This window comes from Parambassis ranga, chromosome 19 (assembly GCF_900634625.1).
Source record: "Parambassis ranga chromosome 19, fParRan2.1, whole genome shotgun sequence".
In the NCBI taxonomy this organism is placed as follows: domain Eukaryota; kingdom Metazoa; phylum Chordata; class Actinopteri; family Ambassidae; genus Parambassis; species Parambassis ranga.
The window spans coordinates 20,785,702-20,810,682 of NC_041039.1; the positions used below are offsets into that span (position 1 = coordinate 20,785,702).

General features: G+C 42.5%; 2 protein-coding genes across 3 annotated transcripts; both read right to left on the minus strand.

Moving 5' to 3' along the window:
- Positions 1 to 1,317: 1,317 nt before the first annotated feature.
- alkbh3 (alkB homolog 3, alpha-ketoglutarate dependent dioxygenase) lies at positions 1,318 to 8,815 on the minus strand. 2 transcript variants are annotated; one of them, XM_028431020.1, is made up of 10 exons: positions 8,704 to 8,815; positions 8,105 to 8,190; positions 7,855 to 7,964; positions 7,723 to 7,757; positions 7,584 to 7,631; positions 6,497 to 6,603; positions 5,046 to 5,134; positions 4,492 to 4,701; positions 3,801 to 3,899; positions 1,318 to 2,093 (listed from the first exon to the last, which is right to left on the minus strand). In XM_028431020.1, exons 2-10 carry the CDS (start codon positions 8,178 to 8,180, stop codon positions 1,968 to 1,970), a joined length of 900 nt encoding a protein of 299 aa, XP_028286821.1. In that variant the 5' UTR covers positions 8,181 to 8,190; positions 8,704 to 8,815; the 3' UTR covers positions 1,318 to 1,967. The 2 variants fall into 2 exon arrangements, with proteins under 2 accessions (XP_028286821.1, XP_028286819.1); XM_028431018.1 differs by having other exon boundaries at positions 6,476 to 6,603.
- A 501-nt stretch (positions 8,816 to 9,316) lies between these two features.
- hsd17b12a (hydroxysteroid (17-beta) dehydrogenase 12a) lies at positions 9,317 to 24,596 on the minus strand. Its single transcript, XM_028431928.1, has 11 exons — positions 24,288 to 24,596; positions 15,455 to 15,501; positions 14,830 to 14,905; positions 13,642 to 13,749; positions 12,881 to 12,945; positions 12,699 to 12,743; positions 12,329 to 12,363; positions 11,503 to 11,584; positions 11,315 to 11,380; positions 10,601 to 10,750; positions 9,317 to 10,500 (listed from the first exon to the last, which is right to left on the minus strand). The coding sequence occupies exons 1-11, from the start codon at positions 24,463 to 24,465 to the stop codon at positions 10,360 to 10,362; spliced, it is 993 nt and encodes a 330-aa protein (XP_028287729.1). The 5' UTR covers positions 24,466 to 24,596; the 3' UTR covers positions 9,317 to 10,359.
- Between the last annotated feature and the right edge of the window lie 385 nt (positions 24,597 to 24,981).

The following is a 24,981-nucleotide window of genomic DNA, read 5'->3' on the forward strand; positions in this document are numbered from 1 at the left end:
GGAGTAACTCTACTCCTTAAGTAGATATAAAAACATACTGTCCTAATGCTTTGTGACTGCATTGTCATAAGATGTTAACACCATCTCAGTGAACCGACTGGAATTTTCCATTAAACAACTTTATCACATCATTTGGGTAAAATTACAACAATGATTATATCATGAAATGACTCGTGCTTTATTTTGTCCACAGCGTGCTCAGATTTTTTGCATATTTACACAACAAACATCTTGGTATTGAGCCTGAACCTGATGAAATTGATTCTTGAAGACAAAATTGCCAAAAATGTGTGTTTTCCTTGACATATAGGAGAGACGTAGTGGTCCATTTTAGAACTACCCCCCCCCCCCCCCCCCCCCCCCCATTAAATCAGTTTTTTGTACACAAACCTAAGTAGGCAAATACAACCTTAGATGAAGAACAACATTTTTTATTTAGCGAAAATGAAGCCACAAAGAAAAAATGTGTACAATAGCCGACTGCTTCCATAGGATTTAAGAAAATGAGCTGCAGCAGGTGCTGCTGATTATCAGTCCTTAATGAATCGGATCATCAGCAGGTGTGCAAATGGCAGTTTGCTCTTTTAGAGCAATCAGGTGTGTGTTAACACAATGCTGAGAGGGAAAGATGTAAACAGTTGTGTTAGAGAAGCAACTGTTGCTGCACACCAATCTGGAAAGACTTATAAAATCATTTCAAACTATTTGGAGTTCAACGGTCTACAGTGAGAAAGATTATTCATAAGCAGAGAGCAGGAGTGGACATCCAAGCAAACCCCAAGGTCAGACTACAAAAAAAAACCCCTAAGAGCTACATCTTAGAGCCTACAGGCCTCACTGAGCATGTTCGATGTTAATGTCCTTGACAGCACAATTAGAAGAAGACTGAACAAGTCCAGTTTGTTTGAAGGGTTGCCAGCCATGCATCCATGTCTAAAAAGCACACGGACGCATGGCTGAGGTTCACAAAACTGCATTTGAACAAAGCACAACAATGGACAGATGGGACCAAAGTGGGGTTGTTTGGTCTTAATGTTCACCATCATGTCTGCTGAAAACCAAACACAGCTCCTCATACCCACTGTCAAGCACGGCAGTGGGTATGATGATGTGTGCTTGTTTTGCAGCCACAGCACCTGGACACCTTTAACCTTTAAAAACAATTGCATATGTGAACAAAACTATAAGGGAACATCTACCAGTAGTTACCAGCATAATCATCGTGATGATGCAAGGCAACCTGAAATAGGAATTTCCTAAATTATACTGTAAATATAGTCTACAGATATAAAAATGAATAAACAAAGACTCAACAAGTAGATCTGTTTAACATAAACATTATTTTTATTTATTTTAACGTTCACTAGGTGTACATTCAGTTTTTCCAAACGGAACAAAATGTTTTTGAAACCGCACGAAAATTAGAAATTGTTACATCAAACACTTGATTGTTTACAGAGCATAAAACAAACCAATACTATTCCAAATGTGATTGTTAGAGCAATTAAACTCACTCCAAAAAAGCTTCCTAAGATAGGCTTTAGATCGCTATTTCAACGTCTTTATGAAAACATGCACACACTAAAATGTTGTAGCTAAAACTGGATGTTTTCAAATGTAACCCAAGCTCTGATGAGTGTGTGACTGCGAGCCCATAAAATGAGCCTGAAAAAAGACATATCTGATAATCACGACTGCTCACGACCGCCTTATTATTGTGGTTCACCAACAAAGGTGACTTTAGGAAGAGCAGCAAATCTCCCTTTTTAAGTTGACCGGAGCCATTATCACACTGCAACCTGTGCAGAAATTGTTCAATGAGAGACCATTACAAGCTCAATCAGAAGTATAATGATGTTCCTGGGGCCTTATTTTGCAGATTTTCTTGCTGAGCTGGTCCTGTTCACATCTCAAACACTGGACACAGGAGTCGCCTCAGGCTAATGGTGCCTGTTTCTGACAGGAATTTATGGCTGTTTGGCTGTGAACCGCATCTTGGTGCCCGGTCTGTGGCCCTCCGGCTCTGGGTAGATAGTCCTGAAGGTCAAATTGATGCGTGGGCCCCTGTCATGGTACTCTTTAGCCACCTGATGCTGGTGAGGACACAGAGAGATATTGGGTCGAAGGCACAAATTCAGTTCAAGATACAAATCTAAATATAGAGATTGTTAATATGCATTTTAGTCACAAGCTACTTGGTAATCTGTATTCCAACATGGATTATGTTTGTGTGATAATAAATTAATGTCAGGTCACTGCGCTCTGTACACATTTTCAAACAGGAAAATGTGACATATGGTGCATAAAACTGTTCCAAGTTCAACATACGGAGTAAAGTCTATTTATTCACCAGTGTTAGAATATCACAGACAGTTGCACAGTTGGGTTCAAGACATTTATACTCTGCATGACAATAACTGGATTTATCTGCATGTGTTGTGTCTTCAAACACACACACACACAGATACGCACTCCTCCTTCACCTACATCTGAGAGGGAGGTGAAAGATTTGCTTATGCACAGCAGTGCCAAAAGGAAAGACCCCACAAAAAGCATAAATGACCCTGTATCCATTTTCAAACAAATGAAGCACTTCAGCTGGACTGGCAGGTTTAGTTAAATATTTAATGCTCACTTCCAACTCTCTCCCCAACCAGATGGCTTTGTTAGGCCGTCTTCGACTGTGAAGACAGACGCAGGATTAATGGCTGGAGTGATCTTCTCTCTCTGCAAAAGGTCTTTAAAGGAGCAATGAAACTTTTGTTGAGATTTTCAGGGAGGTGTCGCCATAAAACACCTGTGACCTTCTCCTTTTTTTCCTTCTAAGCTCAAACCTCTTTCACTGTCTCTGTAGTTCCCCTTTACTTTATTCCACCGCTCTATTGCTTATCTGTCACTCTCACCACTACGCTTAGTGCTGAGGAAAGATCTGGAGTGAAGGAGGTCACTATGGGGCAGCATTTCTTACAGGAGTAGGATACTTATTGATTTATACTAAAAATCTTATGAGCATATGGGACATACATGTTTTATTTTATTTTACTGCCGTTTTCCTGCTTTGTGTGTGTATATTTTGCTTTATTGGTCCTCTCCTGCATTCCTGGTTTGTTATGCATCTTTGACTCAATTCTTTCCTTTTGTACATTTAATTATAATAGATCATGTGACCTATTTTAGCAAAGCTTTCATCTAGTCTTCTAACAGGTAAAATATAGATCTAATAAAATTAAAACCGTTGTTATCTCACAGATGACGGTGTCCCAGTTATTTTTAGAAACCAGCTACACACCGTCTTATACATACATGCATAAACCCGGTGATATAAATGACTCTCATTATGCTGATGATACTCTTCTTTTAGGGCTGCTCCATTCACCCTCACCCCTTGATGATGGTCAGAGGAGGAGCCTGATTATACCCTCACATGTACTCAGCTATAGGCAGGCAATGGAGGGTTTATGTAGCAGTTTACAGTAAATGGTTAGGGACTATATCTTGGCTGTCTGTGTCTGTTTAAGGCAGGTGCTGGCATTGTTACTTTTGTTAAGGTTAAAAGCAAAACAAATGAGACAAATGTACTACTTAGAAATAAAATACTAATTCAAAAGGTAGCAGAAAGTTAAAAAAAAACACGTTGCAACAGGTCAGTTCCATTAATTCTCTCTAAAGGTGATATACTGCAGCAGCTCAGTTACAATCTAAACATAGCTTTCAAACTCCTTTATCAGCATGTTGCATCTTTTTTTTTCTTGGGAATAATCCTGATGGTAACAAAAAGGCATTTTAATGGTGGAGCCTACCTCCCAATCATCCTGTGTGGCTCCCTCCATCAGGAGAAGCATGCCATGAGCGAGGGGAATCCGTATCCGCTCCACATAAGTGTAGTCGCCATTCTCCTCCTAAGTCATGAACAGTTAAGACCAAACACATAATCATCAACATATGTACTGTCACATTAAACCTGAAGGCCATTTCATGTTCTTGAAGCCTGCCTTACTTAGTATACATTATAAACACTTGGTGTAAATTTGACTACTAAACACTGGCCTCAAAAAAAGAGACCAAACACAACAAAGGACTTAAGGCTTCTTTTTCTCTGTCCAGTTTTCACTTTGGCTGCTGCTCACCACTGTGCTTACCCTTTGCTTTGTATTAGGGTTTGCACAACAGTGCATTTCTAATTTCAGTGCATGGTGTGCAGTTGAAGCCTCCTGGACTGTGAACCATATCCTACCACCAATCTCAGCAGAACCAGAACAGGGTCAGTAAGAGTCTAAAGGTTTTAGAAGGCTAAAGAAAATACTTTAAGAGACCACTTTAATGTAAATTGGATTCAAGGCCAAAATAAGAAAAACATAAAGAAAGAAGACTTCATCTTTAAATGGCAGAACACACAAAGGTTTCTTAACTATTGAAAAAAATAACAGCAGAATATGAAATACAGTTAAATTAGGACATCTAGTGTTTAGAAACACAAACAGATCATCTCACCGGTGGAGGCTGCTTGCGGAGGCTGAACACTCTGGTGTCACCCAGACTGAGGGAAGCGATCGTCGGCTTGTCACCCAGCGAAGCCTCGTCGTCACTGTGCCAGCCGATGCTGTCGTGGCCGTCACGATATAAGTTACACAGCAGAGAGTTGAAGCTGAGCCCGCTCACCTGCTCCACAGCCTCACGGAGAGTTACCAGCAATGGATGCCACTGTAAAAATGAGGGAGAGTTAAGCAAATAATGCAAAGAGAAAAAAATAGAATGAGGAAAAGGTACACAATGTTAAAAAAAAAGATGACACCACAAAAGCAAATAGGTCATTTGTAGCCTCATTAAGTTAGTCATCATCAGACCTTTACACAAAACACCAAGCATTCATTCATTTTTCTGGAGATATTAACCATATATTATATATTAGTCCCTGCCACAATTCAAACTTAAGTACAATGACCATTTTCCTTCAATAAAAATAAAATTCAGGACAAATGTGAGCTTCCTTGCCAAGGGAGAAAGACATAAGCAGCATCATAAGGTTCCTTTGACTTTCATCTTACCTGTGTGTTGGCAGCCATGGTGGAACGAGCGTACGTATAAGGCAACTCTCCATACCAACAGGTCAACCTTGGTTCTTCATACGCATCACCTTCAAAATAAAAAACAAAAACGAAAAAAACACACAGGAAATCAGTGCCAGACTTCCCATAAAACTGGTTTGTAATCACAAGAGGGTGGCACTAGGTAGTTATCAGGGTTTAACATAAAATTCAAGCATTTTTAGGAAACATACACCACATCTATACCTTGTTTTTGTTTAGCAAATAAAAAAACACCAACCTTAAACTGCCTCAATAAAATGCCCTCAGGAAAGGTTTATATTTAGTTATATATTTATCAGAAAACATCCAAATTAAACAAGTATTTAAGAAAAAAAAAGGCCATAGAAGGAGCTCCACATGTTTTAACTGTATCTTTTGAGTATCAAATGTAGCTAGCACACAGTTCTCTGAAACCTATCAGTGTAATGAGTACGAATTTATATGGTGGTAAAGCTGAGACAGATTTCTTCTCATTTTTGTTTCCAGTATTAACATTACTGTTATTAACAGTAATCATATTTCTGCCTCTGCGGGTCTGGGTGTATCTCTTGCTCTCTGAAACCAGACAGCTCTCTTCCAAGAACTAATTCTCTACCATTAGTGTATTTTGGCTGGCCGTCTGGTACAAGAACACAGTGAAGACAAAACAAACTGCTTGAGCAGCCATCTCTTTTTATGGCACTGAATTATTACAGGCCTCTGGAGCTAATATTTATAAATATATGGAGTCATTTATCAACTCTTAAAAGTGTTTCTTTTTTCCATAAAAAGATGTTATCAGAGGGAAGAGATTGACGAAACATCTATCCACTATCGCAGTGTCAAGTGTAGAGTCCTGAGACCGAATGGTTGGAAAAACTGAGTCACTGCATTAAAAGGGTTCAAAAGGGATAAATAAAGCAGGGGAGGGGACAAGTTGGAGAGTCTATGTGCACTTTTTCCTTCTTCTCCAACTTCTGCTTAGCCTAAGCGTCACATGGACTTTGTTGACATACTCTGAGGAATGATGGACTGAGGATTACATAACCAGTCTGCGGTCAGAGTGTAGAAATCACAGCCTGTTGTCTTCATCATGCTGTTTGTCTGTTACAGAGCTGTCGCAGAATAGCACGCAAAATGGACGAGAGCCAGCTGAGAGAAAGGGCTCATTCAAAGGGCAAACTCTGGCCTCATCTCAATGTGCTCGCTGTTTACAGTCTGACTACAGTGTGTGAGTTTTCTTTCCTTAAAATTCACAATGATAAACATTCAACCCATGCGGGCTTGAGAGACAAATAAAGCCACAAATTACTGTTATCCAAAGAGCTGTATTTTTGCTTTTGGAAATATTTGTAATCTTTTATATAGATAAAGTGTCCTAACTTACATTTCACCTTCAGACTGCTTACTTTTAAGGCCCTGGTACCCACCCTGTCTGTTGCTGTTGGTCTTCTGGGACCAGGGAAGCTCTGCTAGCAGCTTACTGAACATCCAGTCAGCCTCCTCTGGAGGAAGAAACCCAGGCATCAGCCGCAGTCTGGGCAAGGGGGAAGATAAAGTAGTTGCAGACAGTCCACATCAAGGTCAAGTGAATGTATACAGTTTGTATGGAGTGAATTCAGTGTTTGTTCAGAATAGTGCAAAATGAGGTACTTGGAAGTCTAAGACTTTTTAAATAATACCCAACTGTAGAGAAATTATGTGTACGGCACCACACTGAAATAAAAACTCAAGATGTGAACAGCAAACAAGCAGTTGCATGGTCAGGTGTGCCTTGTTTTCTCCATGACTAATCAAGCAGACAGGATATAATAACTTCTTTTTTACATTGCTTCCTATATTTGCCATAAAGTCAAGGTAACAAACTCCCATCTGTAACAATGTTGTTATGTCTGTACATGTTGATTTTTTAGGTACAGTATTTTAGAATCAGTAAACACTCACAGAGAAAGATCCTGATTGTTCACCAAACTATTTTTACACGGCACATATCATGTCAGCTTCCTAATCATAAATGCAGCAGTATTATATTCAAAAGAGCAGTATGAAGTATTGCTTTGCTTGTGGGATCACTGCCATCTAGTGGACATAAAACTCAATCACAGATTTGTTGCATCTTCACTAAATACAAGAGTTACCATTCTTTCTTTTCTATGTGATGCGATGTAGAGAAGATTGAGGCAAGGCGTCTGGACTTGTAGAGTTTTCTTGAAGACGTTTCACTGCTCATCCAAGCAGCTTCATCAGTTCTAACTGTTTGGTGGGGAAACATGGTTTATATGTGGTTACAGACCTCAGTGGGTGGGTCTGGGTAAAAATGAAAAAAAAAAAACAACACTGACTGATGAAGAACTGATGAAGCTGCTTGGATGAGCAGCAAAACGTCTTCAAGAAAACTCTACAAGTCCAGATGCCTTGCCTCAATCTACGTATGATGACCTGGATGACTGCGAATCTTCATCAATATGTGATGCGATGTGTTTTTCATACTACCCACCAAAACAAACCTGTACTCACCTGGACACCCCTGACGGTCCATGGCTGATCTCATGATCACCTGCCTGCCTATCAGGGCAAAATGGTGCATATTGAGACAACATATATACACTTTATAAGTAGGTAAAACAGTACTGAACAGTAGGAGTAGGTGACTTACTCAATCACCTTCTCTGGTGGAACAACTCTAACTGGCTGCAATGAGAAGGTATATTATTTTTAAGGTACTGTAAAAAATAAAAAAAATCACCAGGGTTTAAAAGTGACTGATTTTTCTACATTCACATTCTACCTTGGTAGGCTGGTGAAACTCAAAAGCTTTCGAGGTTTTCTGGGGCCCAAACCCCCAAGAAACTGAGGTAGTGTTGGAGTTTTTAGTCTGGTTGTTGTTTGACAACGTACCTGTTTAAAGAACAAAAGAAAGCAGTATTGGGATATAAAAATGTGTTTTAAACATTGGATGGAAAAGCCAGTACATGAACACTTTGGTAATGAGAAGCATGCATATAGTGTTTAACAGTTCACAGTTCACATTAAATTACCTGTTGGGCCTGAGGGTTTTGGCAGTTGTTTGGCCCAGGAGCCCTGCACTCTGGCAGCCCGACGCTTATCCGACATCACACCACATCTGCAATGTAAGAAAGAAGGAACAAAGGTTCAAAAGAAAATTCTCCACCTTCTGATGGAAATAAAGACAGCTGATCTTGAGCTAGATTTTAGCAAAGACACATTTAAATCCATGGCCTTTTTTAAGCTATTTTATTTGTGTTTTTTTTTAGCTAGCTATCTTTTTTTAAGACTCATCACAGCTATCATTTTTTGACTTTTTCACGTGGTTTGTTCTGGTTTAACGCACAACAACATACACACTGTCTATCTTTTACTTTGCTTAGCAACATTTCACTTCAGATTTCCAACACTTTAAACAAATTCTTCACTAATAAATTAGATCTCTGAGGCTTTTAGCAAAAGCATATTTGAGCCAGTTAACTGGCTGCAATGGCTGTGAATACTGAGCTAGCTTTTTTAAAACCAACGTTATTCGAAGACGCTAACCTACCAAAACGTGCATAAATCACCACTAGAATTTATGATAAACCCTCGGACGTCTAATGTGGAACCAAAATATCCCATTACTTACTTAAATTGTTGCTAAAACGCAACTACAGAGCTAACAGCAAACGGAGAACTTTACATTAGCTAGGAAGCCTGTGGTTTGACAGCCATGTCGGGTGTGCTACACAAAAACAATTCCTACCCGGAACTATGACGTGAAACAAAGGTTCCGACTCGGTTTCAGTTCATTGGTTCATAATCACTTGTTTGTCAATCTTATATTTTAAATACGAGCATTTCAAGTAAGTCTTTTATCTTTATATTTTCACGCGGAAATATTGCAATACTGTAATAATTTTAAACCTAAAGCTACAGTATTTATACTTGCAATCAGTTCCATATAGGCCCACATTTAAATTGTGTGGTTGTAGTCAATTATGGTGTTCTTGTTTAGCCTTTTTATTATTACATTATATATAACATATATTTTTTATATAATTATCTGTCATTTAAGTATATTGTAGAACTAACTGTTAAAGACTTTGAAAGGGAAACTCATCCTTGCTTTTAGTACGAGTACCTCTTCAGGTGGATCTTACTGTATCGGCATTTTTTGGTTAAAGATTAGCCCAAAGCTTCTAAATCAAAATTGTATGTATCAGTAAAACAAATTATAAAAGACACTCAAAAACACTGCGTTTTTGGTCAAACATTTTATTAACAAACAGTAGAAAACACAGGTTGTCTTTGGCAGAGTAAATGTAAACAAATTCAATTTTGGAAAGGCAAACATTAACAGAGCCACTATGCTGAGGCACAGATCAGACCACATATCATATCAGGTCCAGAACTGGGACAAGTTCCCAAAACACTTGGTGGTATGTGAACCAGTCTCTGGGCAGCAATCACAGCTGATGATTTAGCTGAAGACAGGATAAGCTTCACAATGATAATTCTCTGTCCCTCTTCCAAAACCACAGAGCAAAACAAACGTTGACACAAGTGGAAGAGAAACCAAAGTTCACATGAATGTAGCACCAGTTGAAAACATCCTTTTGTAATATATAAAACCACCAAGGACCCTTTCAATGAGTCCAACCCTTTCCAGCATTAATGTCAAGAGAGAGGCACTTTAATCACAATGACAAGCGTCGGCTTAGAACAACAGCGCATTGACAACCCACCACAAAGTGTCATTTTAAACACATGCACTGCAAACATGTAATAGAAAAGAGGAGCAAAGAGACAAAGCATGATGAGCTCAGTGATGCAAGCAAGTTGGCACAAAGGAAATTCGATACTGCCATAAACTGTTAAATGCATCAGTGTCAACAGGTCTGGGTTCATACAAATATAAAATAAATATTTATACATAATTATATATATATATATATATTAATATAAAAAAGATACCCGTCACCATTTTCCACTGCTTATAACAGCAGGGTTAAACGAATCCCTTTTTTTTTGGCTGTATTAGTTTCACCATCTGTGTCAGTAACAAAAAAAATACCTATCAATGTCCTTAGCCAAGAGCAGCATGTACTGATCCTTTCACCTCCTGGTTGCAGTTTTAAACACAGAGTCAATGCATAATTCCTGGGAATAATTACAGAAGGCACAAAGGTGAAATCTCAGGCAGCCCTGGAAGATCAATCACACACATGTCGTTTTTTCTTCTGTAAACTCAGCACAAGGTCAAAAAACAGAGAGGCTGCCTGCATCATCATCAAACATCTTTCTATTCGCTCTTCAGGCTCGTTCCATTTTTCTGCTCCCGCAGCTTCCTCCTGTGCAGATATCCCGTACGCTGCAGGCGGTTCATCCTGGCTCCCAGGAAGATGACGATGCTGCTCGGCACCAGCTTAGTGGTCACCCAACCCTAAAGACAAGAAAGATCCAAAGACAACACATGTTTACAGTGAGTTCAACCTTTTACCTCGTTAAAGAAAGTGGTCAAAGTGTTCTATACGGTTTCTTACCATGACAGCATGGGGGAAGTAGCCATTGGTCTGGCTCTGCAGACCCACAGTGGTGACCTCAGCTGCCACATAGCGCTCTGGGGTGGGCTTGTCCAGGGTGGGCTTCCTGATACGAGTCATTTTAGTGGCCACAAAGAAAGGCAACACACTCTGCGCACAAACAAAACATACATGTTAAAAGGAGCTTAAAAAGATTGTACAATTCTGTGAAACATTTTTCTCCAAGTTGGCATGAGTGTGATTTAAAGAAACCTGGAAGTCCTACAGATTTTTTGTCTGACCAATTACGCTGCAGAGTGTTTTTTTAAATATTCTTTAAGTATGTTTGTTAAATGTAGTGTGAGGACACTCTGGGTTTGTAAGCATATGCACAGTCCAACCACAAGGTGGCACATGAATGAAGAGCAGAGTGAAGTTATTGTTCTTATTGGCACATTTGATGAAAAACGACACTGCTTAAAAAGGCTAAAAATACTATTGTTATATACACTATTGACACATCATTCCTGTGGGGCAACAACAATCAGAACAAAACTGCTTTTAAATCACAGACCAAGAGCACCTGTAAATAAAACCATGTACAGATGTACTTCATGTGGTTTGTTCTGTGTCTTCATGTATGCCACTTTATTAATGATATGTATTTAGCTCAAAAACCTTGGGCATGCTAAAAGGGACCACAGGATGGAGCAGAGAGATCAATTCCAAACTCACCTGGACGATGATGCCCTGACGCCTGTACTCCTCCTGAAGGCCACGAGAGAAGAAATCCACAAAGGCCTGCCCAGAGAAGGAAACAATACTTCAAATTTAACCTTATAACTACATTTAAATGTGGAAAAAAGATGGGCTGGCTTGATGAAAGTGACACTGACTAGTGTTAAAAATGAGTTAACACATACCTTGGTTGCAGAGTAGACTGTGAGCAGAGGGACGGGGTACATGCCGCTGGCAGAGGAGATGTTGAGGACGACACCTTTGGACCTGAGAAAAACCACAAAAGGTATTTTGTCAGTAAAGTCAAGATAACATGCTGGGCTACAACACATGTTATTTTAGTATTCAAGTTTAGATTTTTGAAAAATGACTTGGAGCCTCCTCAGCATCAACACTGCTGCCACAATGCCACAATTCTGCATCACAATGCATCCTGCTGATCCCAGAATGTTCATAAGTCCTTAGTTTTCCATCACATCCACACAACTTTAACTGATTTTCCAGGCCAGTGGGAACCCTGTGTCTATACACATTTAGCACACTGACAAATACACACAAAGTGATGCTGCACGCACACTAAAACACTGTGGTAGTGGCCGTGTGCGTTGCCATGGCAGCCTGTTGCTGCAGTGATGTAGTGGAGACGCTCCAGCCTCACACGGCACCAAATGTGCCTATGCTGCTATTGGCCAGCAGGAATCACATGGGAACAGAGCAGCCAATCGGGTGGGAAGAGCACTTTGTGTGAATTGAAAGCTTGTCAGCATTGCGAACAAAGGAGGAGAGAGGAAAGACAGATGCAGTGATGGAGAAGGCTCAGTGAGGATTTCTTGTCCCACTTCCCAATAATAACACTCACCTTTATAATAAATTCTCATCCCTGAAAATACTGTTTTTGTCTAATAATATAAGTCTCTCCCTGTTTTGTTGTGTTCCTAAAACCATCATTCACTACACTGACATTTGACTGCAGTCATGTCGCAAAACATGGAAGCCAATCATTTTACTCACCTCTCAACCATTCTGGGCAGCACAAGACGAGTCATCTGAAAGAACAGGAGAGGCTCAATTAATATCAACACAGTGACAACTCATAGAGGACAACAGGGGGACATAGTTTCATTAAAAAAAAACGACTAAAAGTAGGAAGACAGGCAGAGAACAGCAGAGAAAGAAAGAGAGAGAGAGATGCGTGGGTGGCGAGCACAGACAGCGTTGGTGTAGTCCACCATTGCTTTGGGAACAACCGAGACACTGCAGGTACAATGGTGGGAACAGAAGAAAGAAAAAAAGAAGAGGACAACAACAAAAAGATGGAGAAAAGTGGCGGCCACGATCCGTTTGCACTCACACTGATGAGCGTATCTGGAGTCAAACTTACCTGGCACACTGAGGTTATGTTGACGTTGATCATATTTGTGATGAACTGAAACACAGAAAGCACCAGTCAGCCTGAAATTATCTATATGTGCAGGACAACCTGGAACTAATGAACTAATAAACACACAAAAAATGTTATTTTTGTCATTGTTTTGAGTGAAAGAAAACAAAGATTTTACTCACGTTGTCCAGATCAGGAATGTGAAGGTAGTACTCAGGGTACGGGTAAGACACTCCAACATTGTTAACTGTTGTTAAAGGTTGAGAAAAAGCAATTAGTTTTCATTAAACAACCTGAAGCTAGAGGAAGCCATCCTCACCATCTACCAGAAGGTGGCAGCAAAAGCAAACCAGATAGAAACAGGCATCTTTATACCTCACTCACACACACACACACACAGCCACACCTTGCAACCAGTGGAGCACAACTGCCGTGGTAAAAAGAGAACAAAGAGTTCCTTAAATGTTCTGCTGAAAAGTACAACCTGAGCCTAAGAGTCTAAATCTCAAAAGCTTGCATCAACAGCTGAAACTCTGATTCTTCTGTAATCGTAACCTGAGAAAATAATGTCTTCACAAACGTCTCCAACTCGAGACAGATTTTGAAAAATGAAAGGACACATGTCACAAAAGTTTAGAAACACCCAAACCAACAATCAAAGCACATGTTTCATCTTTGCATTAAAAATGATAGAAATATATAAATTCAAGTATGAACATGTGTATACATTTAGTGTGTATGACGTAAAATGGATACTCTGAGTGTGTCTCCAGCAAAGCCAAGGCTGTAAAGGTGTGTAAGTTTGTCTTTATGAATGCCATAAAAACTATTCTACAAGCTGCCTGTAGCTGTACATCTTTACTGACAAGAGCACAGTGAGTGTATCCACTGTCCTGCCACAAGACAATATAGAAATAGAAGAGTTGCAAGAATCAGATCTTACCAAGAACACCGATCTCCAGGCCCGTCAGGAACGCCTCGATCTTTGGGTAAATATCGCACCTGCCAAAGTCGGCAGCGAGGGTCCTCGTCTCCACTTTAAACTGCTCTTCTAAGAGGGAGGGATGAAAAAGAATCTGCTATAATAAAAACCTACACGGAAATTTTAGATGTCACAAACATGTGAGAACTTTGTTGGGAAAGTTCATTAGAAGATCCAACAAAAGCGTGTAATCCCCTGTCTCAACATCTTCAATCCACTCAGATGAACGGAGCATGAAACCAGTCCAAACTGAAGAGGGCACTGCGTACCAACAAACCAGCCCACTGGTCTTCTCCCTCCCCCCTTCCTTCCTCCCTCCTTTCCCTCGTCATGTTTGACGTGCCTGCTGCAATTAGAATTTATTGTCCAAAGACTCATTTAGCTGATAGGTGGTTGAGGGAGTTATAAGAAGACAATTCTTGGGATGTGCCTTGGAAAAGACTAGGACTGTGTCAGTGTGTGTGTTCAGTCAGATATAGAGCCAGAGAGGGATGTGAGGTAGGGGGGTGGGGGGGAGGATTTCTAGGTTGGAGCCTCCCTGAAATCTACATCCAGGTCACATTATTATATTAACACACAGCTGGGGACACAGTGGCAAATAAGGAGAAAGTGTGAAGCTGCTAAACTGGAGGAATATGCTGGAGTTTTGCGATCAAGAGTAGCGCACAACAATAAAATGACATTTAGGATTGGGTGGCTCGCCTGCTTACGTGTTATAAGGAGGGCAGTTTTGTCAAACTAATCGTGAGGGAGGAGTGCCAGAGTTTGGCATGCCGCACCCTGCTCGTGACTACCCATCAGCCCCCTCTGTGGACTTGAAGCACGACAGGGGAAATTGCACTGTGGGAGACGTCAGAGACAGATGGAAAGAGAGTGAGCCGAGGACAGGGCACTATTAATGGGACGAATGGAGGGGGGGGGCTCACCATTCAGTCTCCGTTAAAATCTGGAGACTAGCCAGCATGGATGAGAACAAATGTTTTGAATGAGGAAAGCCTGGTCAGTGTATGGACCGGCCTGTTCCTTTTTTTGAAATGTTAGAAAAAAAAAACTTTTATTTAATCTGCAACAGACCAAAGCTTTGACTTAGCAGTTTGCACCGGAGCATGAAAAATAAGACTGAAGGAGGACACATGCACTCACACTTACCAAGTGACCTGGCGACGTCATCCAGCTTTTCCTGGGAGCGGCTGATCAACAACAAGGCGAATCCTCGACGAGCCAGCTGGAAAGAGAGAAAGAAGGTTGTTAAAGTAAAAGTCTGTCCACGCACTTTTTCTACAAACTTCACCGTTTCCACAAGGCGCAAAGATAAATGTGCATCTTTGATTACTTCATGTGCCTTTTGAAGTGTCTAAACATCCAGCATGAATACACTGGATATAATAATGGCCTTCTGTTGCGTGACAGGCAGCTAGCCCCGCTGTAGCCCCAACAGCAACAGTATGAGTCAAAGGCCCTACATGACTACATTATACAGCCTGCACGCCCACACTGGTATGGGCCAAACACGTGGCAGGGTAGCCCCTGTTCAATGTGTGCTTGTTACCTCTGTACGAGCTCTCGTCTGTAAGCCTGTGTGTGTGTGTGTGTGTGTGTGTGTGTGTGTATATATTATATATGTGTGTGTGAGGGCCCTCGTACATGTTAATAGGCCTGTAAGAGCTCTCCCCTGCCGTGGCCTATGAGCGAACATGGTGTGTATGTGGTGTATGTGCATGAGTCATAGTTTTTTTTTTCCCATGAAAGAAATGAAATAACCAAGGAGCCTCACCTCCTCCGCATAGGATTTCCCGATCCCATCCGTGGCTCCCGTCACAACTGGAAAGAAACACAGGAAAAGAGGGGAAAAAGGTCAGTATGGGCCACTTAAACTTAAAATGTCTTTACCTAATGAGAACTCAAGCTCAGTAAACTTGCTCTAAATGACCTCAGCCATTCCACATAAACAGTGAACTCTTTGTAGACTGACTCATTGCTCTGTCACTGTGTTGTTATCTCTGGATCTGGTGACAGTCACACATCAACACACACACAAATCTGATCTTTGTTCAGAAAACTTATGACACATCGGGTTTGGCCGCATGCAGGCGTCATCAATATGGCTCAGAGCCTCGATCTGGAGTCTGCACGAGGGAAAGACTGTGCAGTCAAAGCAAATCTGTTGGCAGACACACCCTACAATACTATTCCCCCCTCTCTCTCTCTCTCTAAGCTGTACAACAACAGCTTTTTCATCACAGTGTGTCCGTTGTGAAAGTGCACACACACACACATGCACAAGTGAGCGTGCAGTTAGATTTTGGAGACACGATGCATATAATACAACAGAAGATGATGTGGATAGGAGATAAATCACCAAGAGCAAGCTACAAAGGCAACAAGGGGACAGAGATTATATAGAGGTGGAGATAAAATGGAATAGATTAAAGCAGAACAAGGACAGAAGACAGTATAGGATTCACAAAGCCCTCAACACCCACTGATACCTCGAGAGAATCGGTGGAATCAGCGATCTGCAGAAGAGTTTGGTGAGATTTCTTAGAAGCACAACAAAAGATGGTTTAAGAGGCTGAAGTGTATAAGGAGACAGGAGGCAAGGGAGCCAGAGAGAGGAAGAGGAGCTGATGTTCTTCTTGTGTTCAGAGTTCTCCTCACCTTGTCAAGCAAGGAGGGCTATTTTTAAACCTTCACTGCCCATCAACCCCGGCCCCTGCTTGACTGACGGAGGGCGGTGGGGAGAAAAGGACGGATGGGAGGAAAAAAAAAAACACAATTAAACGAAAAGAAAAGGGTGTGGTGGTGGTGGTAGTGGAGGAGGAGAGGATGGATTCATGAATACATACACATAGTTGTGAATCATGAATATATTAGTAAAGCTTGATGAAAGATTAATAGAGGTAGAGGACATTCTCTGGCAAAGAGCTGGAAAAAGAGACAAGATGAGAGAGGGGATGCAGAGAGGAGGGAGTGATGACGAACATGGAGTGGGAGAAAGGAGGAGGGTGAAGTGGGGTAGGGAGATAGATGAAGGGTGGGGGGGGGGTAGAGGAGGGATCCTAGGGGCGGCTAAAAATAGAACTGGAGCGAAGCAAGAGAACGAATGAGTGAAGGAGAAAGACATGGAATAGAGATGGCGGTGGAGGAGAGGGAGAGGGGGGGGGGAGAACAAGTGAGTGAATGAGAGCAGTGAGAGCGAGTAGCACAAAGTCAGAAGTGAAAAGAGAGCAGAATCCCTGGTTATTTTTAAACCTCCCACCCCCCCATGTTAAGAATGAAACGCTCCATGGCAGAAAAGCCTCAATGGGAACGGGATGTACCAAATCAGGCTCTTGTTGCAGATGCAGGTGGGGGCTAAAACAGAGGCAGGGAGAGGCTACGGTCGCTGCAAAGTAAAATGGCTGGGGGGGGTGGGAAGGACAGAGCATGGTTTGTTATAGCTACAGAGATCATATTCAACACAAATCCATAGTCCACGCATCTATTTTGTGAACAACCTGTTCTGGAACACTTCATGTCAACGTGCAAGGAGAACCATGAGTGATGAGACACACACTCAGTGACTCTTCTTCGATGACACAAAGCCGGAGCGAACAAACCACATTCCTGTGACACAGGAAAAATATTTACCCACTAGGAAGACAGCTGGGACTCCTGATCGAACCACAGCTGAGTTTGAGGTGCAGAGAATTTTGCACCTGCATGTAGGAATGTATCGATAACGCAGTGATGTGCACGTACATCATCACCCATCTGAACTTTGACCTGACAGGAGTGCGTGCAACAATGTGACATATGTGCCTAAAAACACATGTGCAGCATTACGTCTTGAACTTCGTTACTAGTGCTACGTGTCAGAAACCTAAGCTGATGGACACCATTAGGTTTAAGAATGCAAGACGTGCATCACTGCTCATATTTATCGTGGCTTTTAAGACACTATGTTCTCAACTTTTACCGTGCAGCAACAAAAACAGTTACTTCAGAGTGTAAGACTAAGAATATCTACAGAGATGTTTTACACATCATAATAACATCTATCCACACCATCAGAACTCATGTTTAATGGCCTCTTACTTATTTAAGGACACTTCACTTTGAATTGTGATTTTCCACTGGGCATTAGGCAACCAACCCCCCCCCTCCCCTTCCCTTCCCTGCACTCCCCAGATCCTCGTGCTGTACTTATGAATGACTACACCCCTCCTACCCATTATATAATAGTACCATTTTCTCAATAAATGTTGTCTAGGGACTGAGTAAGACTGAAGTGTGTGTTTGTGTGCGTGCAATGAGGCGGGCTTGTACAGTTAGATGAGGACACCATTGTTTAAGACGTAACATCTCCTTATAATGCTGTTGAGATCAGCCATCATGGAGGCAACAATATCCTGGGCCTGTAACAATTTAGCAAGAACACAATGTCTTAAAAAAAATAAATTTGTTCAGCTCTAGTAATCACACACACACACGCACACAGACATAATTCCCCTCACGTGAGCAACCTATTACATCAGTGACACACAGACATAATGTAACAAAGAAGGTTCTACGCAAGGAAGCACGTGAGCAACAGCAGCACTGCTGATGCTCACACGCTGACGGCAAAGGGAGGATGTGAGTTGATGGGGTAACCATGTACGTAAGCGCTGTGTGCAATGGAAAAAAAATGGAGATCTGGGAGAGGCCATTGAAGAGCAGTGTGTGAATCCATGAATACATGCATGATGTGTTAGCAGAAGGGATGTGTGCACTGTTGCCGCTCACTCATTCCTAGCAACACAGCTCTGAACCCAGTTTCCCCCCCCCATTCCAACACCTCTGAGAAAACTGGTCCACCATGCTGGCTCTGAGGCGTCCTGACGGGGGCGCATTTGCACCACAGCTCTGCTGTGCTTAGTGCTGCACATCACGTCCAGAGGTATTGACATCCCCCAGCCTTTTCTGTCTCCCTCTCTCCCTCCCTCCCTCCCTCCCTCCTCAGCAGTGGAGCAGCCCCTGCCGCTGCCTGCTCACTATTCCGAGGGTCTAAAAAAAGCAGCAGGAGGAGTAAAAATAGCAGAGCCTGCGCTGCCTCGTCTGGGAGCTGCCTGCTTGCCTGCCTGCCGCAACACCTGAATACCAACAAGATCCCCCACCATCATCGCCACGACGGCCAAGCTGCTCCTGCATCCTCAGCCCTGCACCTAAACACCCAAAGGTGGCGTGAACACAACAGGCTGGCAACATAAAAAGGCAAGAAAATGCCTTATGGTCTACATGTGAGAGGATATTGATCAAGAAGAAGGCGTACTGACTAAGCAGGTGCCTAAATGTGGATAGATAGATCTGGCAGGGTGGGTTTTGCTGCTGTTTTCCATGTAAAGGCAGAAAAACAGAACTGAAATGAGTGCAACAACTCACCCTAACCCTCCCTACCAACACCAAACCCCCAATTAAGATTCTCAGTGAGGAGAGACTGCGGTCCTTGTATGCCCCACACTCGTTACGTACTGTTATGTAATCTGTCGCACCCCAAACTCGCCTATCAACGAGCAGCCCCTCCTACCTCAGAGGGGAGGATGGAGGGAGGGATGCAGCAGAAGATCCAAAGACAGACCCCCCTCCCCACCACCACCACCACCACCACAACCCTCACCCAAAACATACACACACACACCCCATTCTCCATCCGCCCACCTTCCACATTCAAACACACACATGCTGCTTTAAATAGCAGGGGAGGCAAGTCACATGGTTGATATAAAAGTCGACAAAAATAAAGCCTGATCAGGCCAGAGGGGGGAGGAAGAGAGAGGAGATGAGGGAAGGGAGGGTGAGAGACAGAGGAAAAAAAGAGAACATGTACTTCAGAGCTGCCCAAGATAGAACCAGCATCTATATTTGGGTACAGAGCAAAAAATAGTCCTGCCCCCCCCCCCTTTCTGCAGTCACATGCCTTGTTTAAAAATCAATTTCCTGCACCACAACTACTTGCTTGGAGACAAGGTGATTTCTTGAGAAGCAAACAAACTATTTGACCGCACGCTGCGGAGGACAAACTGTTCTGTGTCCTACAGGTTGGAATTTCAAAGCTTGCAGCATTAGTCGGTCCTTTGGCTGAAGGGGGGGGGCTAATCAGTGGAATCCCCTGCTGCAGTCTTTGGTGGTGGTAGGCATGACAACCTGCATGCACTCAGACCTCAGCAGTGCCTGACTGGAAAGACCTGTTGTAGCATTGATATTCTAAGTATCCATCAATCTATCTAAATGATGATTTAAAAAAAAAAAGACACATTTAGAGGCGGATCATAAGCACTTCATCCTTTGACAATAAAACAAATATGTGAATCTCTTGAGCAACTTCACACCCTGCATTCGTCAGAGGTTTGTTAGGCACTAAAAATGTATTTTGAATATTTTTCTATATGGGCTCTGACATCTGAAACCTCAAAGTACGTGTCAACAGATACTCACAACTGAACAAACTGCTTTCCTGGCATGTTGGACCGCAATCAAAGCAGCATAGGGTGTCATTGTACAAAAGGGTATAAACCAGTGACTCCAAATATGCCGACAGTCTAGTATCGCGTGTTTCGAGAAACGTGACTGAGCAACTGCCATATAAGTGTACCTGACCTCCTTATTTTAGTTGAGACAAACAACAACAAAAAGGACTTAATGTGCAAATGAGAAAACACAAGTTTTTGCAGCCATTTATGGCATTTATGGGTCAATATTAGGCTTATTTTGTTGTTTTGTTGTCACTTCAATAATGTTGATGGAAAATAAAGTGATTTGTACACATTTGCTCAAATGTGTGTGTGTCAAACTACCGTTTGATGGCCCTCATCCATTACAAGTTACAGGGGGAAGATGGACACTTTAAGCTGTGAGATTTCAGCAGCTGCTGTTTGGTACTTTTTAATAATACCAACTCATGGACAAATATAAACACACGTTATGAAGAACAGTTGCTAATAAAAGTACAAATTCAATGGAGGGGGGGGGGGTGGCAGGCAAACAAATAGACAAAGAGGGTGACAAAAATAAAACTGCAGAAGAGAACAGCATGCTCAGAGGAATATGGTACTGTAGCTACAAAGAAAGAGCAAGATACAGAAATAGACACTCACACACACACGCGCTGGATGGGGGAGTTGGGATGTGAAGAGTGTGTGTGGGGGGGGCTTGAAATGAGATAGAAAAATCCTCTGCATCTCTCTCTCTCTCTTTTTTTCCTTTTTTTTTACCCAGCATCCTTGGCTACAGCACGTGTCACAGAGCGTGTTCATCACATGAACAGCAGTGTTCTCTTTCTCTCCACCCACACACACACACAGCACTAGAGGGAAGCACATTCACAAGGATGAAGAAGTGGAGACCCTTCCTCAGTTGAACACAAATGCAGGGATACATTTCATTCACATGTGTGTTTCCTTATGTATGAATGAAGCCTGCTGCCTATTCATAAAAAGAAAATGATGAAAATGATCCTTTTCTAATTATTAACGCCACCCAGCTCGTGTTGTTAAACTCTCAAACCTCCGACTGTTTATTCCAAGGAGCCACATCAAGCTACATTCTTGCATAAGTGCTTACCCAAGCCTGTGTCACTTTTGTCCTGATGAATGGCTGCATCCTTCTTATATAATAGAACCATTTTCTCAATAAAGTCTAATGTCAAAAGGGAGGAGAAGGGGGGGGGCACTTCCAAGGCACATGTCACATCACCACCTCCCCCAGCCACCCTTGCAAAAAAAGGTCCCTTTTGTCTAATTTATTTCCCTATAATGGAGTTTTACACACTCTCAACAGGACAGACACGGGCTCACTTATATAATACGGGGCGCTGGGGGCTAAGACACGAGAAGGGAGCTGGGGGAGGAGAAAACTGAACACTACAACACAATAAATGAAACACTGCATCATAAAACCTGCTTTTTGTCTGAAATCCGGTTAAAATATGCAAATATTTCCCTCTGCTAAAGAAAAACAACAGAGCTGCAGACATTGTTTGTGCTGGCAGGAGGAAGGGAGGGTGAAAGTGTAGAAGCACAGTGCAGTAGATGGGGGAAGCCGGCTTGACTCACTGCTGCAGTGCTCCTGCTCTACCGCTAGGGGTCCCATCTACTAAGGGGAAGACCTGTCATTGGCAGAGGAACTCCAGAGAAATCCCTGCTCTGCTCTGCTCTGCATGCCAGAGCTGCAGATATCAGCAAGAGATACTGCACTGACACTGACACTACATGACAAGAAGATGATTCCAGCCACCAAAGGACATCAAGTACAAACCTGAACATGCTTGACCTTGCCGCAAAGGGGGGAAGAGCATGTCCCTTTTCTTAACTGATCCAGTTTTCTAACATTACAAGGAAAAATGAACATGCTTAAAAATAACTGTCCAACCAGAAAACATAACAGTTTCCTCAAGTCATGTGTGCACAAAAAGCTCATGATGAGAAAGTACTTGACACATTTTTTCTAGAAAGCATGTTTGTCTAAGAATTGCTCCTAAGGCTAATTTAAAGTGGCTCTGTCATTTACAAACTCTTATTTAGGCATTTAAAGTCAAAGACTGTCTTTCCAAGATTGTTTTTTTTCAAACTACTGTCAAGGACTACATGTGTTTTCTAACAAAAACATGCTGTGACAAATGTGCCAAAATTAGGTCAGAAGAGTTTTAGTGGAGCACACACACACACACACACACACACACACACACACACACACACACACAAGATTTCAGTAGCCTGCATTAGAAAACAAACAAACAAAGCCAAAGCTATGAAGTAGTTGTGTCCCTGTCTTTAAATGTGGGGAAAGAGAGTATCACCACTTGACTTACACGTGCGTAAAAGTAAAAATCACACCACACTGGCCAGACCTGCACATCTGGTCCAACCAGCTGAAAAGGAACGCCTCGTCCCTCACTTTACATCAGCACTCCCATTTCTCCTCCCTTGACGCACATCTCCACTTCCTGCCATCTCCAACCGTTGTGATTAGTAAGGAACGACAGACTTGTCAGACTGGTGGCACTAAGTGGTTTCAGGGAGTGGCATTTAAGTTCACATCGTTCTGGAAAAACGAATGTAGAAAAAAAAGTTGAGGAATCGATTTCAAGATGATGAATCAAAATGAGAATTCGCTTTAAAACATCTTGAGGCATCTTCTGAGTCATCGAGATTAATACATATTCGATGCACCAAAAAAATATACTCAAAAGAATCATCAGTGGTTACTAGGCAGGCAGGAAAGAAATCTATAGTGCAAAGTTATATCTGACAAGATATACAGGGGGTGGTGGAGGTGGAGATCAACATTTCTATAGGACCAATGGATGACGAAGCGTTGAACAAGCACATGACTCATCGGTGTGCACCGGTATTCCTCCGCATATTCTATCAGAATCACTAAAAAAACTGTGCATTAGTCATTCCTAAAGGCATCCTACCTTTGCGTCATGCATTTCATTTCCTCTCATGGCGCACAGAGCATCAATTAAAAATCCGCTTTTATATAAGAAACGATGATTTGAAAGTCAAGTGCGTCACGGTGCACAGATAAACATCAGATATTAAAAAAAAAGCGTTCACATCATCCGTCTGGTTTTTGGATCTCACACACACACACACACAAAAAGAGAGAATTTCGACCTATCCCGAAACGAAAGAAGAGCGCCTGGCAAATTGCGCAGCAAGAGGCTCCAGACGCAGCAGCAGTCTTCTCCAAAGAGGAGACTAGAGAAGTGGGTCAAGCCATGGCAGGGTGATTCCTCTGAGACTATAGTCTATACCAAACCAAAATACACGTATGCAGGACATGCTAAATCACCCCTGTTTATACATGCACACGGGAAAAAGTAACAATCAAATCCAATTAATGACATTCTAATCTTGATCACACAATATGTAGGACAAATGGAATGGGACACGGCGACAAGAAAGGAGGACAAGAAAAAAAAAGGCGACGACACAACACAATGACAAAACAGCGCCTGAACAGGCAGTATAAATGTGCAAAGTAGAGAAAAATAAAAGATTAAGACAAGTCAAAAGCTGCGAAAATGATCTGGATGTAGGTCACGTTTTAATTAAGCATACGGGTTTGTCCTACATCATGCGGATGGGCTAATGTGGTTCAGTAGTGCTCTGGCTGAGAGCTCACCCACATAAAACAGCTCTCTGAAAAGTGCGCATAGCCTGCGCAATTTGGCTCCTGGCTCACCAATGTGGGGCACCCCCCCCCCCCTCCCCCCTTCAACCAACCAGCTCCAAATGTGGGTTAAAAACGCTGATTGGAGCCCCTGGCAGCAGACGATGCTGTGTTTGACGCCAGGAGGGGGGGAGAAAAAAACCCCAATTGAGCTAATAAGGACTATTATCTTGTCAGTCAATCAGCTGCTTACCTGCGCCTGTTACGCAACACCAACCTCCCCTTGAATGAAGCCACAAAAAACGCACCAGAATGCAGCTTCTCTTTGTGCCAAAGTGAAGTTTGAGCTCAATAACCTCATTTTAGTGTTTTGCTCGTCGAGTCTACTACCTGCCTACTTTTTCAGCTGCCCTCTCCGTGACCGTGTTGTGCTGTAGATGGCGTGAAAATTGATGTGACCTATAACTCACCTGCCCATTTGCCCAGCTTCGGAGAAAGCAGTTGTCCATTTCCTAAGACCCAGATCCTAAAGCCTGAGAGGAGCTTGTAGAGCAGCCACAGCGTCAGGAAGGCCACAGTGAACGCACCGACCCAGAAGAGAGGCGTCTCGGCCCTGCGGATCATCTCTTCAGCGTTCATCCAGTTCATGGCAGCGGCTCTCGGTGACTCGGTGTGTGTGTGTGTGTGAGAGAGAGAGAGTGTGTAATGTGGAGACCTCAATTTTAGGCAATGTGCTCTAATTTCCAAGCCACAACGTGAGAGAGTCCCTTTATAAGGAGGTTGTAGCATCACACACTCCCCCAACACTTGTCTAGCCTGATTTAAAGCGCACCGCCCACCTCCTACTCTGCGCCGCCCTCCGTTGCGTCTCACTGGCAGAAGGAGCTGTTCCTCGACCGATCCATTCCACCGGTAGGAGCATTTGCATGTCAATCAACTCCAGAGCGTTCCCCATTCATTCGATTTTCTGTATGAAGCAGGGTGGGTCAAAGGGAGACCGGGATGAGGAGCGATTGGGCAAACATTACGGCAGCTCCCATCCAGAGACCGTCATTGGCTCTCACCAGAACAGGTTTGACGGTTTCAGTCAGGATTATGAAACCCTCCAAACCCACGCTTTAGAAAAAAACTGCCCACACCACTTTATGAATGAAAGGATGCTCT

Coding starts and splice junctions, on each gene's coding strand:
- alkbh3 (XM_028431018.1), bottom strand. CDS start 8,180: ATGTCGGATAAGCGTCGGGCTGCCAGAGTGCAGGGCTCCTGGGCCAAA. Junction 7,632..7,722: donor CCACCAGAGAAGGTGATTGA/GTAAGTCACCTA, acceptor TTGCCCTGATAG/GCAGGCAGGTGATCATGAGA. Junction 4,702..5,045: donor CCATGGCTGCCAACACACAG/GTAAGATGAAAG, acceptor TCATTTTTACAG/TGGCATCCATTGCTGGTAAC.
- hsd17b12a (XM_028431928.1), bottom strand. CDS start 24,465: ATGAACTGGATGAACGCTGAAGAGATGATCCGCAGGGCCGAGACGCCT. Junction 12,946..13,641: donor CCTGGAGATCGGTGTTCTTG/GTAAGATCTGAT, acceptor CTTTAACAACAG/TTAACAATGTTGGAGTGTCT. Junction 10,501..10,600: donor ACTTCCCCCATGCTGTCATG/GTAAGAAACCGT, acceptor TCTTGTCTTTAG/GGTTGGGTGACCACTAAGCT.